Below are 14364 nucleotides of genomic sequence, written 5' to 3' on the forward strand. Positions count from 1 at the left end.
ACAATATTGATGATCAATGGGAATGTGATTTAAATGATTTACAATCACTTCAAAACTATAATGACAATTACCGCTATATTCTTACAGTGATTGATGTGTTTAGTCGGTACGGATGGGCTGTACCACTAAAATCAAAAAGTGCCGAGGATATAGTGAATGCATTTGAAATGATTTTCCAGGACAGGAAACCAATTGTGCTACGTAGTGATCAAGGAACTGAATTTACCAACAAGACAGTACAAAAGTTTTTCAGGAAACACAACGTGCAACATGTTACAACAAAGGATCCAGATATTAAAGCCAGCATCGCAGAAAGATTTAATCAGACATTGAAACATCGTATGTGGAAATACTTTACCAAATATCAAACATACAATTACATCAAAGTGTTGCCTTTACTTGTAAAAGCATACAATGAAAGTCGGCATTCCAGTATTAAAATGGCACCTGCAAACGTTTCTCAGGACAATTTACTGGAGGTGTGGCACAACTTATACGACAAAAAGCTACAACGTTCAAAACAAGATACGGATTTATCTGTTGGTGATACTGTTCGTATAAGTAAAACAAAACGTATCTTTGACAAGGGTTACCTCGAGAACTGGACTTGGGAAATATTCAGAGTAAAAGCCATTGTACCAAGAAACCCACCAGTGTATCGACTAGAGGATTTAAATCATCAACTTATCGATGGTGTTTTCTACAGAGAAGAATTACAACCAGTACCGCTCCCTTCGACGTTCCTCATCGATAAAATATTACGTACAAGAACAAAAGGTCGCAGAAAGGAGTATCTCGTCCAGTGGAAAGGATATCCTTCCTCATTCAATTCGTGGATCCCTGCAACTTCATTGAAGAAGAAGAAGAAGAATGGAACCTGATCAAGATTTTTACGTTACACTTCCCAGTAATAGTTCCATGGATTATTTTCCAGAAAATACATTGACTTCATATATTACGAAATTACAACGACGTGTAGAGTTTCGCCAGAAATGGGATGTGGCAATTGTAGAGATTCATTATCCACATTCTTTGCTGAACATTAACAGTAAAAACAATAAAATATATTACAAATCATCAAGTAGTAATGATCAGGAACCGTGGAAGGTTGTAACGATCCCTGTACGCTATTATAACAATATACGGGATCTTATTCATGCAATTAATATACATCATAAAGAAACCAATTTATTTATATCTCATGACGCAACTAATAATATATGCCTCATAAGACATCCCAAAAAGGAAATCCATACTTCTGTACAATTGTCACCAAGTGTTAGTTTAATGCTTGGATTTGACCCGAAAAGTGATTTAAAAGATATGGAAAAGGGACAATATACACCGGATGTACGATTAGGCTTACCATCACAAATGTACGTCTATTGTGACATTATTGAATCTGTCATTGTTGGAGATACAATGGTACCCTTGCTACGAATTGTCAACATGGATCCTGTGAATCATACTTTTGGAAGTCATGCAGTACAAATCTTTAATCCTGCACATTATGTTCCGGTGGAAAAAATGAATTTTGAGCAAATACAAATCGATATAAGGGATAGCACAGGTCATCCTATGCCATTCACCTTTGGAACGGTGTCTACAAAACTACATTTCCGTCGTCGTCGTCATGACTGATCCGTATTTGCAATACTACCAAAAACAAGCGTTGTCTGGTATCGGTAACGTCTATGTGGGAAGTCCCTATCAAGCAGGACATGGCATTGGAAGTTTCCTTGGTGGCTTATTTCGTTCAGTGTTACCACTTGTGAAGCAAGGCGCTAAAACTGTGGGAAAAGAATTATTAAAATCAGGTGCCAATATGATTAATGATGTTGTGATCTCGAATCAACCGCTGGAAGAATCGTTTCATCAACGTATGCAAGAGGCAAAATCAAATTTACAAGAAAAAGCTAAAAACAAGTTGAAAACTATGCTGGGAAGTGGATATCATAAACGAAAATGGGATGACTGCTCTCAGTTTGAGGTTGACCTTCCAACGATCAACAACACCATCAATCCTACAAAGAGACGTAAATTATCACATAAGAAGAAGAAGAAATCATTGGCATCGTCACCAGATATTTTTGATTAATTCAACGATGGCTTTCTTACATCATCAATCCTGTGAATGTGTAAAAAGTGAATTGGACATTTTTTCAACGTTGCCCACGCAAACCAGTGTTCTGGACAATCGTATTATTGGCTACAAACCAATTAGTTCAATAGCTGAAAATTCACCAATAGAATTTGTAGTGAGTGGTAGCAGTGATGAATATATTGATTTACCACAAACCTTATTATACATCCAAGCACAAATTGTGAAACCAGATGGTTCCTCCTTCATCAATACGGATAAAGCAATTGCACCTGTCAATGATTTTCTAAATGCTATGTTTAGTGAAGTACAAATCTACTTGAACAATAAACTAATTTCATTTCCGTCACATAATCATCCATATCGTTCGTACCTGGAAAAACTACTCAATTATAGTGATGGAGCTAAAAATACACATTTACAAACAGCAATGTGGTTTCAAGATACGGCTGGTCATATGAACGCAACCACAAGTGAGAACAAAGGATTTCAACAACGCTATGAACTGACAAAACAAAGTATGAAATTCGATATGATTGGACATCTTCATTGTGACATTTTTAATCAAGATAAATTTTTAATTCATGGAGTGGAATTACGTGTGAAACTTATTCCTGCAAAGCCAAACTTTTGTCTCATGGCCGGTGAAAGTGGTGTCAATGCAAAAATCAATATTCTAGATGCATCGTTGCAGGTGAAAAAAGTCAGCATCAGCCCTAGTGTCAAATTGGCACACAATAAAATTTTACAATCTACACCGGCAAAGTATCCTCTGACAAGGGTTCAAATGAAATCATTTACCATCCCGAAGGATATACAATCCAAAACTATTGATAACCTGTTTATGGGAACATTGCCAAATCGTATTATTGTAGGATTTACATCGAATGAAGCATCCAGTGGAACTATTACCACCAATCCATTTGAATTTCAACATCTAAACATTAATTTCTTTACACTGTACGTGGATGGAAAAGCTGTACCTTCAAAACCGTTGCAACCCAACTTTGAAGAAAATCTCTACATTTCATCGTACCACACATTGTTCTCAGGCTCTGGCATACATTTTACCAATACTGGAAATACAATTTCAAGAGCCGACTACAAGAATGGATATACACTGTTTGTATTTGACCTAACTCCCGATTCTTCTGCTGGAGATTGTCACTATTGGAATTTACAACGACATGGAGCCATCCGATTGGAAGTTCATTTCCAAGAGAAATTAGCAGCACCTGCAAACTGTATTGTGTATGGAGAGTTTTCCTCACTCCTAGAGATAGACCACCAGCGCAACATTATCCTGGACTTTTAAATTACAAGGTACGTATACGTTATGTATCATTTCCATTCACGATGTTGAATACATTACAATTAGCTAGTGCTTTAAACGGTAGTCCATTATTCAGAAATCATTTTACCGGGGTATTTGCAAGCGATGAGTTGCCCTCACGGATTTCTCTTCCTCTGGCAATGATTGTAAATACAGATCCATCCACAAAACTAGGAAGTCATTGGATTGCAATTTATATTGATCATCGCGGTGTTGGAGAATATTTTGACAGCTATGGCCTTCCTCCTTATGTACCACAACATGTTGCATTCTTAAAACTTCATTGTATATACTATAAATATAATAATAGCCAAATGCAAAGTCTTGGTTCATCCGTATGTGGCTATTATGCTTATTTTTATTTGTGCTGTAAAGCCCAAGGAAAATCTCTGCGTGAAATTCAATATTTGTTCACAACAGTACCCACGGTTAATGATCGTAGACTGTTGCAATATACCTTCCAGGTAATTTTATCATATTTATCATTGTAAGTGTATTTGTTTTATCATCATCTATTTCTATACTAATCATCTTTTTCCTCGTTCTTTTTTACAGAATTCACAATACGAAGCTTTGCAAACGGGTGCTATGCTGCAAAACATGGAAACAAATCATTACAATCAAGAAGAGGAGGCAGTCTAATGAAGAAACCCAGCTCAATATACAAACATTGTCAATAAGAAAGAAAAAGAAGAAACCAGAAAAATGAATAAAATACAATTTATACTTATTTATGTGTTTTTATTGTCCATTCCACATACAACGTTATCAGATTCTCCTAAAGAACTGTGCGATATAAGACGAGAACCCTGTGCAAAGTTTCCACCTAATTCCTAGAGAACATTGACCAGGGACCTCGTCGCGCATTAAAACCAAATCATCGATCACGTGACTGTACTACACCCGAAGGGTCCTACCAAATTGAAAGGGGATACCCATCCATACCTTATAACCTTAATTGAGTCAGTAACCGAACACGTGGTTGTACTAAACAAATTTGGTAATAGGACCACCGAAACATATTGAGGTCCTGTACTATGCTTCAATTGGACAATTTCAGTGGACCCCCCATTGCCAAAATTTAAGAAGGGTGCCCATGTCTTATGATAAGAAATGAACCCCTGTAATCATAGAATCTCATCAAAGGGGATAAAATGGACCAAAAAAACAAACACGTGGTACAACGTTTATATTTTGGCAATTTTTGTACCCCTAAAAGGGAACGATGTGGACCATCCAAATTTATCAGGTCCTGTACTATAATACCAAATGTTGAAATTGGGCAATTTCCAAAATTTAAGGGGTGGGCCAAGGTACCCCCTCCCGGGGTGCACCAATGTACCCATGTCTTATAATAGATAATGGATCCCCTATACATGACCATATAACCATATAAGGTAATAGGACCTCATCCAAGGGAATAAATTAAATCAAAAACCAAACACGTGGTTGTACCTAAATTTGGCAATTTCGTACCCATGAAAGGGAACGAGGTGGACCACCCAAATTTATAGTGATCCATATTAGCGTCCTATACTATAATACCAAATGTTTAAATTGGGCAATTTTTAAAAATGAAGGGGTGGGCCAAGGTACCCCTCCCGGGGTGCATTAATATACCCATGTCTTATGAAAGGTAATGGACCCCTGTATACTCCCATATAACCATATAGGGTAATAACACCTCATCAAAAGGATAACTTAGGTCGAAACAAAACACGTGGTATAACGTATTGCTTACGTTTATATTTTGGCAATTTTGTACCCCTAGAAGGAAACGAGGTGGACCACCCAAATTTATCATAATACATATTAGGGTCCTGTACTATAATACCAAATGTTTAAATTGGGCAATTTCCAAAATTTAAGGGGTGGGCCAAGGTACCCCTCCCAAAAATTTCAAGGGGTGCATTAATGTACCCATGTCTTATGAAAGGTAATGGACCCCTGTATACGCCCATATAACTATATAGGGTAATAATACCTCATCCAAGGGGATAAATTAGGTCAAAAACCTCCGAAATTTGAATTTTTGGCAATTTTTTACCCATGAAAGGGAACGACATAGACACCCAATACTGATAGAGGTACATACTATGGTCCTAGGCTACCATACCAAATTTTTAGATTTGGCAATTTCCGAAATTTAAGGGGGGTGGTCCTATGTACCCCTGCCAAAATTTAGGGGGTGGGCCAAGGTACCCCTGCCAAAATTTAGAGGGGGTGGTCCTAGGTATCCCTAGGTCATTGACCCCGGGCCAAGGTCATTGACCTTTGACCTATGACGTCACAAGAGTGAGGATGAGTCATTCGCGCATACGCGGACCACTACTACTGCGTGCTTTCAAAATGCGAGGTTTCCGGTTCGATTCCTAAGGGATGCCAAGTCTCGGCTTAAACTCCGAGTAGATGTTTGAATCCCACTTCAACAAGTCCCTTACAGCCTCAGTGCTGAAAATGGGAGCTACATTCAATCAATTAATCTTTGTGGCCTTCTTAAAGACTTTTTACTACTGGCTTCTCAATCGCCACAATGCGCTCCTCACATATATCCCATACACACTGTGCATCTCTCTCATCTTAGACGTCTCTCGACAAACTGTGTAGTTCCAAGTTGTGTAACATCTGTACTCGCTGCCAGGGCAGTGGCGTGATCTTCTAATCCACTTCTTTTGGAGGCGAGAAAATGTGGTGGGGAACGGCCTATACTGTGAAGGTTAATCTTCCATGATGGTCTGTGTACCTGTCCATTGCAACGTATCCAAACCTCGAGCGTGTGGATCGGAGCCCTTATCAATAGTTGGTTCCGTCTTTCACAACCTTGGTGTTGTGTAAGGACACAAAATACTAAGCCCAGACTTCGTACGTCCGCTTGTTGTTGTACGTTTTCTCCAACAAAAACATAGGTATATCTTCCATAAGACTTTGTTTTCGAAACACTGTCTTCATCATTGCGAGTTAGTACCCACCGTTTTAAACAATAAATTAGAACAAGCAGAATGATGCTTTTATTTATTTATTCCACTTTCAATTCAGTTGCAACAATTAGGGCCGCGGTGGCTCAGTAGTAGAGCGTTCACCTATGGCGCACGGGGTCCCTGGTTCGATCCCAGCTCGCACCAAGTGAACTTTGTGGTGGACAAACACGGTATGTGTGGGTTTCCTCGGGGTTCTCCCGTTTCCTCCCACTTTCTTCATTCCACCATTTGATTCATTTCTCATCATCACAGTCTCCTTTAGCCTAGCTGGCATAATGTGGGACGTAAAACTCAAAGATTTCACTTCAGTTGTAACAATCAGACAAAAGAAGATTCTACACGAAGTACACATTTTCATCATTCATCTATTCTTTGGTTTCAGATAAGCTTTTTCTTATCTAATAAAAGTTACTTCTAGGCATTTTGATGTACAGATAATTAATCAAAATAATGGAAATATATATACACACTATAACACGTGATGTTTAGTTGTTAACACTAAACATCCGTGCAATACGACTGTCCTGTTCGTACTATGATTTGTGATAATGAGTGGTATGTATTCGCTTGTGCACAGACGAGACATTAGTTATGTAAATTGGGAGACCTCTCGATTTTCAAAGTGGTAAATTTTGGTGTGCCGTTAGTTGGAGTAATTATATCCAAAACTGCAAATGTGTTCGGCGTATCAAGGGAACAGTGTCCGAGAAGATGATGACATACAAAACTTGTGGCAAGATATCATCAGAGAAGAGGAATAGCAGACGGCAACAAAGTCTAGGTAACAGGGAATGATAAACATTGAAGGGATTTATCACAATGAACCATAAAACAAATGAGGCAAAAGCTAACTGCAAAACTCAATCAGCATTTGAAATGACTCATGTCTACAATTATAGTTTAACAGGAGCTGCTGACCTCTACATCTCTGCAGTAGAGTTGCGATTTTGATAAATCTGATCACAGCTCCCAACACAGTACCGCGAAAAAGAATGTGTCGACAGTATAAAACGTGAAAAGACAACCATTCGACAAGAAATATGGACCGATTACTTCTCTCGAAAGACGAATTATTCCCAGTGATTGTGTACATTTTAGGAGACGAGGTACAAACTAGGATACAGTTGTTGTTGCTAAACAACAATGCAATCTTTCATGATAATGCTTCATATATACACAGCTGAACGTATTTGGGTGCGATCTGAAAAATGTCAGGATGAACTTCATCACCTCCTCTAGCCCGCACAATTCCTCGACTTGGAATTGTTGAATATCTACGATCAGTTTTAAAGCAACGAATCTGAAGTAATTTCCTCCTCAATCATGGCTGCAATGCGTGAAGAATAGTCCGTCATTCCTCTGCCAGTGATTCACCAGTTATACAAGCTATGCTATAGTCCATGACCGTATTAATTAGGTAAGATTTATTTTGTTAAGGTGATCCATTATCTTAACTAAAAACAATACAGCCCTCAGGGGGACAAAGCCTACAAGGAGGCTTGTGGCACTCATGCCTTCGTTATGATATGTAGTCAGCACATCCTCCCCTCGTTGCCAATGACTCCTTTTTAGATCGAACGCTATTTCTTTCTTTCAAGTAACTCCCATTCCAAACTATCCTCATAACACTGGGTGGACGCCGCAAAACCAACACCATCTGGTGAATATATGAACGGTCATCCATTCTTCCTCTAGTCAGACCCGGCAATGCTGGATTTTGTTGATCTCACGAGAAATTGTATTCCAGTGAGGCTAAGGTGTTGGCAATTTTGACAAAGTACCTGTATTGAAGTCTTCCACATTACTATCATTGATGCCAATATTTCGGTCTGTTTCGCAAACACCGTTTCCACTTGTAAGCATCTAGGTCTTGTCTCTTCCAAAATTCATTTCTAGATGATTCGTTTACACGCTGTTAGGAAGATTTTCGAGTTTTCATGTACTAACCCCCTATATCAAGTTTATATATTCAACATATAACAGAAGCTCGTTACGGTGTATATAAATATAAAAAGAAAGGTATAACCGAGACATACCTGAGAAGAAATATCAACGCATCGAACTTCTCTGGAACATTTAACTGTTAACTCTTGGAAATGAGAATGAATCTGGTGACACAATTCCTTCGTCGGTGCTAGTACCAGCGCTTTTATTGACTGCTCCCGCGCCACCTACAATCAAATAAAAGTTTCATTTTAACTATAAATATATTTGTCAGATAAATAGGATTTAATGCAAAATCGGCATAACAACGAAGCAAATATATAATATACAAATATCTTTTCGTTTGTATTTAAAATTTCCCTTAAGCTGCTATAAATTTGATATAAATAATGTAAGAAACGGTTAGAGCAAAGGGAACGAACGCAAGTATTATCGTTAAGTATTCTACCATTATTGGCAGGGCACCTGCTGCAACTGAGAAGCTTCCATGCTCCACAGTCTTCAGCTAACCTCTTACGTTTTCACGTACGATTTTTATGTTTTGACGCCGTTCACCAACTGTAGCTTCCTTCGTCGTTCTCCTTTTTTCCTACTACCATATCTTTTAGCGCGTTAGCATATCTTCGTGGCACAGTTCCTCCTCACCCAATATCTCAACCAGTTTCATTTCCGTTGGGAATGAGTCTTGTATGGAATAAGGCGGGGTTCGTCCTTCTACGAAATACCCCGTCCTTTTCCTGATGTATAGCATTGCAATATGAATTTGAAGACGATTTGAACATTAATAATTGTTTCTCCGTATTCAATACTCAATAGTTTCCAACTAATTGCTTCATCACCTATACCGAAAACAAATTGCTCTCTCAAATTGTCCTCTAAGCAGCATTTACATTATTAAAAGTGCATAAAACTGATTCATACGTACATATTACCTAATTTGATATATCAATTCCCAATCCATAAAATAACATAATAGCTTCCTAATTTATCAATCCATCTTAAATACACCTATAATTTAATTTGACATCTTTTCACAGACTAACATCTGGCAAAGCCTAATCACAAAATGACATGTGCCATTATACCGTAACATAACGATTCCAATCTTAAAAGCCTCATTCCGAACACGTGCCTTATTCCATACAAGACTCATTCCCAAAAATTTCCTCTCTTCAATTACATCTAAAATTGTTCTCTTTTCCCCAACCATTTCTAACACATACCCTCATTAGTTTTCCAGTCAACCCAGCTAATTCTGTCCATTCTTCTTCATACCCACATTTCAAAAGCTTTCAGTATTTTTTTTTTTTTTTTAATCGTTTTTGCGTAATGTTCATGTTTCTGTCCCATACAGCACATGAAACATTTTATGAATGTTTATCTCAACTCTTTTATTTAGACACTTTTTTCCAGCTTAATGCTACTTTTGCCATATTTACTTACCTACAGTTTCCCAAATTTACATCGTAACACACGTGTACCCCAGGTCCCTCTATCCTAATGCAATCCCAAAATCGAACCCGCAGATGATAACAATATCAAAATAACAAACCATAAATACACGCTTGAAACCAAAGTACCAAAATCAAAGAGAACATTCACTGTTACGTCTAGAATTACGGAAATGCAGTGGATTAAGTGGAGAAACAGGGTTCAAACAACACAGATTCTTAAACAGGAATATATAAAAATTGATGGCGGATAATTGTTTACAGAAATCAAAACAGTGGAACACCTATGCACATATAGCCTGAATGATTTGACATCTATTCTTCGGAATAGGGATAAAAATTCCCTAACCTATACTATAAGAAATTAGCTAAAGTAAATTCATAGAAGTCAATTAATATGAACATCAAGATGGATTACTTTCTTTATTTTCCCTTCCTCCTTTTGGTTTTCATTGTTGGTAATAAGTAGAATGTGCGAACGGGCAGGAATTTATCATCAGTATCACTAGATGAACTAAATTTCAGTTCCGCTAAATCATTCATTAAACATTCCTTGCATTACCATTAGAATCAGTAAGCTCTAAGAGTTCCCCAGAGTAAGACTTGTGTGTTTTCCAGACGCCACATTTTTCCTGGGAAATATGGCGAGTTGATTCTCGATGGTTGAGTATATAGTACTGGTAAGCGTATGGCGCAGTGACGTAAAAACTGACGAATTGGACCATGTCGTAGCTGAAACAGTATAGAATTATTAAGTTTTGTCAAAGAAACTATGTCACTTCATGACAGAAACTCTACAGAGTATCCGCTGATGTACGAAGATGAAGCTGTTAAGTTGTTCCATTTTTTTCAGGCGACATTCAATGTCAGAATCACAAATAAAAACAAAAAGTACAACACATTTTTCGTAAAAATAGCCAGTCTTGCAACTGATGACACTGTTGAGGGAAAAAAGTCATGCTGTCACGCCACTAACAGGAAGTTTTAAAATAACTGTATAGCAGAGGAACTGATTCTTCACAAGCTGACACGCGACTAGCGGAAAACGTGGATGATCTGTGGAGACTGACAGACAACGCGGACAATGATATAATATTTCTGAAATGCATCGCCATAGTTAGCCAATCAGGCTTCCTGTAGAATCTTCAAACGAAGCATCAATCTGCTTCAGCGTTTCTACAAATATTTTTGTTTTAACTACCCTGACTTCAATATGAATTCTCTCTTACTTTTTTTCACCCTCCTCTTCCCCTTATAGCCGACCATACATCGCCTTTACGTTCTATCTTTGAAAGTTAATTTAATATTACAATTTAATGTTACAGTTTAATATTACAATATATAAACCTCCTTACAAATATTTATATCACATTTTATTGTTTTAATTCCACCTGACTCGTGGAATATATAACAATATACATAGTTCACACATATACTGATTACATGGAATTCAACTGAACGTTCAGTTGCATATTATTAAGAATCTGACTGATACAAACTATTTACGAAATTAACACATTTAAAATTTTAAATGCTACTTCCGGTTCTTTTTTTTTCTCCAGTTTTTACACTACTTTAATGTTATCGTCTAATTACACGGAATGTGCTTGTTTATGAAATTGATGCATACACAAAGAAATTTTACTTTGCGTTATTTTCTTTCACAATTCTTGTACTTTGTTTTCACTGTCCAATTGAATGGAGTCTGCTTCTCTTCTTACCAGTTCTCTTTCCCCTTCCAGCCGTTTTATCTGTTTTCCATATTAGCCTAATTCCATCTGCTTCATGGATAGCACCATGCACATGCAGTGCTATAGTATTAAATTTTTCACAGGGTTTACGTTATTTTGTGAGCATCTATGATTATCATAAATACATACAGACAGCTATCAAAATAACAGAAACACCTGGAGTTGTAAACAGGTCAAATGTCTGGGCTGGCAATTGTCAAGCGGCGACCTCAGGATATGTCGCGAGGGACAGTGTCCCGCGTACTGACGACTTACAAAATTCACTGTAAAACCACATCGGCAAAGAAAAACAGTGGTCGGAGAGCCCTCAGTGACAGATTCCGCCAAGCATTAAAACCGATTATCACTCACAACCGTCGTAAGAATTCGGTACAATTGTTGGAGAAACTCAAGTATCGCTTCCCAATTCTGTCAACAATCATAGTCTACCGCGAGTTACGTAACATGGGCACATGCTGTCAAGTTGTACGGGCGAAACCGCTAATAAGGTAGCATAACGCTTTACCACGGCGCCAATGAAGCCGTGATAGCTCAACAGGAATAGCTGATGACTGGAAACGTGTGATATGGTTGGATGAGTCATTGTGAACCTTATTTCAGCCAATGAACTGTATTTGTGTATGGCAGATGCCGAAAGAAGCATATGATTTGCAGTGTCTCCCCCCAATTGTGGAACGGCGGCGGCTCTGCGATGCTGTAGGTTGCAATATCCTGGTTTTCAATAGGTTCTGTACTGACCTTTAGTGATAGCATCACTGCCTATGTTTATGTTGCTATTTTAGGGGATTCTATGGTCCAAGTCAAGGATGTAAATATAGACATATTATAATGTGTAAAGAATCTATATTATTAACCTGCTGTAATTGAAGATTCTTTTCTCTGTTCAAGGACCATAAATAAATTCTACCATTATACAAAAATAGAGATTTTAAACTAAATGCTATGTATCATTTATATGTAGAAAAACATTTCGTTATAGATACTGGTAAAAGAACAAGAAGGGACTTGGAAAGTTGATTTAGCTAGATGACTCTTGCTTTAAACAGAAAGTAATTTAAATCAAATCATCCCGTTCAGGTCTAGGTACTCGGACCTCACTAATCCAGATCAAGTAATCTATAGATCAAGTAGATATAGATGTACGAGAAAGTCACTTGGCTCTACATGAATGTCACGTCAACACACGTACACGGAAAAAAGAAGAAACATAACATAGACCGATGACAGTTATTTAGTTACTAAAAGAAAAGAAAACAAAACTAAAGGGGTGATAAAAAAAAAACTTCGGAATCATTGTTGTCCAGTGGTACAATACACCACCCACTACGTTATGGAATTACAACATAGAATGCTTTCAAGTCTTGTTTGGGGAGGCTGAAACTTCTGTTCTAACAGGTAAATAAAATATAGCACTTAAATTGAATCAATGGTTAATTTTTTCCTTACAATTATGATTGCATAAAATCTGCATTTACTTTTAAAATATAAATGAACCTTGTACAGTGCTGTTTATTTAAATGAATATATTCACTGAAAAACAGACATTTATTTATTTACTCGCTGAAATGCTTGTTCTTCGCACGAGGACAATAGGTTTACGGGAAATATTCGAATCCCCTTTCTACGTAGAATATTTATTTTAATGAAAGTGTAATAATAAAAGTACAGAAGATGGTCTACTTTTGGATAAATAAACACCATACTCCCTCAGAATACGCCTTTAATCAAATTAATATGATTAGAAAACAACTTAAAATGGGTACTATCATCCAAAAATAATTTCAAACGGGTCAGACGTTTTCTCTACTTCGAAAACTATGAATTCGAGACAAATCTCAAGTCATTTTTTATATTTATTCTTCACCTCTCCAACCTTCACCCTCTGCCGATGAGGCTAAACTTGGACTTAAACGGCATTAGGGGCGTCACTATTCGTTTCAGCGACCTCGAAAAATTATAGATTGCGAACTAATATCAGTAGTTTTACATAATTTTTACATGGCACTCCTTCCAACTGCCACTCCTTGGGATGCCTTATTTCCACAGTACTTTTTCCAGACTGAAAGTCATATATGTCTATCAAGTTTGGTAGAAACTGCTTCAGATGTTCCGGAGTTATGCTGGAAGATACATTTACACACATATATATCAAAATATATATAGATGTACGAGTAACGCTTTGGCGCTGCCCCTGTAAATTCCAAATACAGCTGGCATGTCCGTTCATGCCTAAACTTGGAACTAAATGTCATCATGACTGCAACCTAATTCCTTAGAACTATGGATTCAACGTTAATAAGGTCGTTTTCGACTATTTTTACATGTCAACCTCTTCCCACCGCTATAAGGGTGGAATAAGTGTTAAATGTATACTTAAATGGCATAGTGAGTATCATCAACCAACTTAGGGAACCCAAAAACTATAGATTCGATACATATATTAGTCGCTTTAGATTTTTTTTTTCACGTCACGGTCCTCTCGCCTCCAAGGGGTACTAATGGGGGCTAAACTTGGATTTAAACAGCATCGGGACGTGTCACTAGTTATCTCAGCGACTCCAAAAACCATGGAATCTACTCTAATATAGGCCTTTTACTGTCATTTTACATGTCATCCGTCCTACTCCGTCATAAGGGTGCTAGAGGGTCTTCCCCCTACTGAGGGGCTGAGCTTGCATTTAAATGGTGTTGAAACTATCACCAATCAACTGAGGAACCCCGGAGACTGTAAATTTAACACTAATATTGGTAGTTTTCAATAATTTTCGTCCTTTTAGGGATGCTAATGTGGGCTGAACTTGGACTT

General features: G+C 37.6%; 1 protein-coding gene across 2 annotated transcripts in view; it reads right to left on the reverse strand.

Annotated features, from left to right (window-relative positions):
* The window catches only part of Ddx56 (putative ATP-dependent RNA helicase DDX56), a 57051-nt gene that overhangs the window by 34498 nt on the left and 8189 nt on the right, over positions 1 to 14364 (reverse strand). For both annotated transcript variants that reach the window (XM_081763877.1, XM_081763881.1), the window contains exon 3: positions 8449 to 8583. In XM_081763877.1, coding sequence (XP_081620003.1) covers positions 8449 to 8583 — 135 coding nt within the window. The remainder of the gene's footprint in view (positions 1 to 8448; positions 8584 to 14364) is intronic.

The sequence above is a fragment of the Thermobia domestica genome, chromosome 1 (genome assembly GCF_964235325.1).
Source record: "Thermobia domestica chromosome 1, izTheDome1.hap1.1, whole genome shotgun sequence".
NCBI classification, from domain to species: Eukaryota; Metazoa; Arthropoda; class Insecta; order Zygentoma; family Lepismatidae; genus Thermobia; species Thermobia domestica.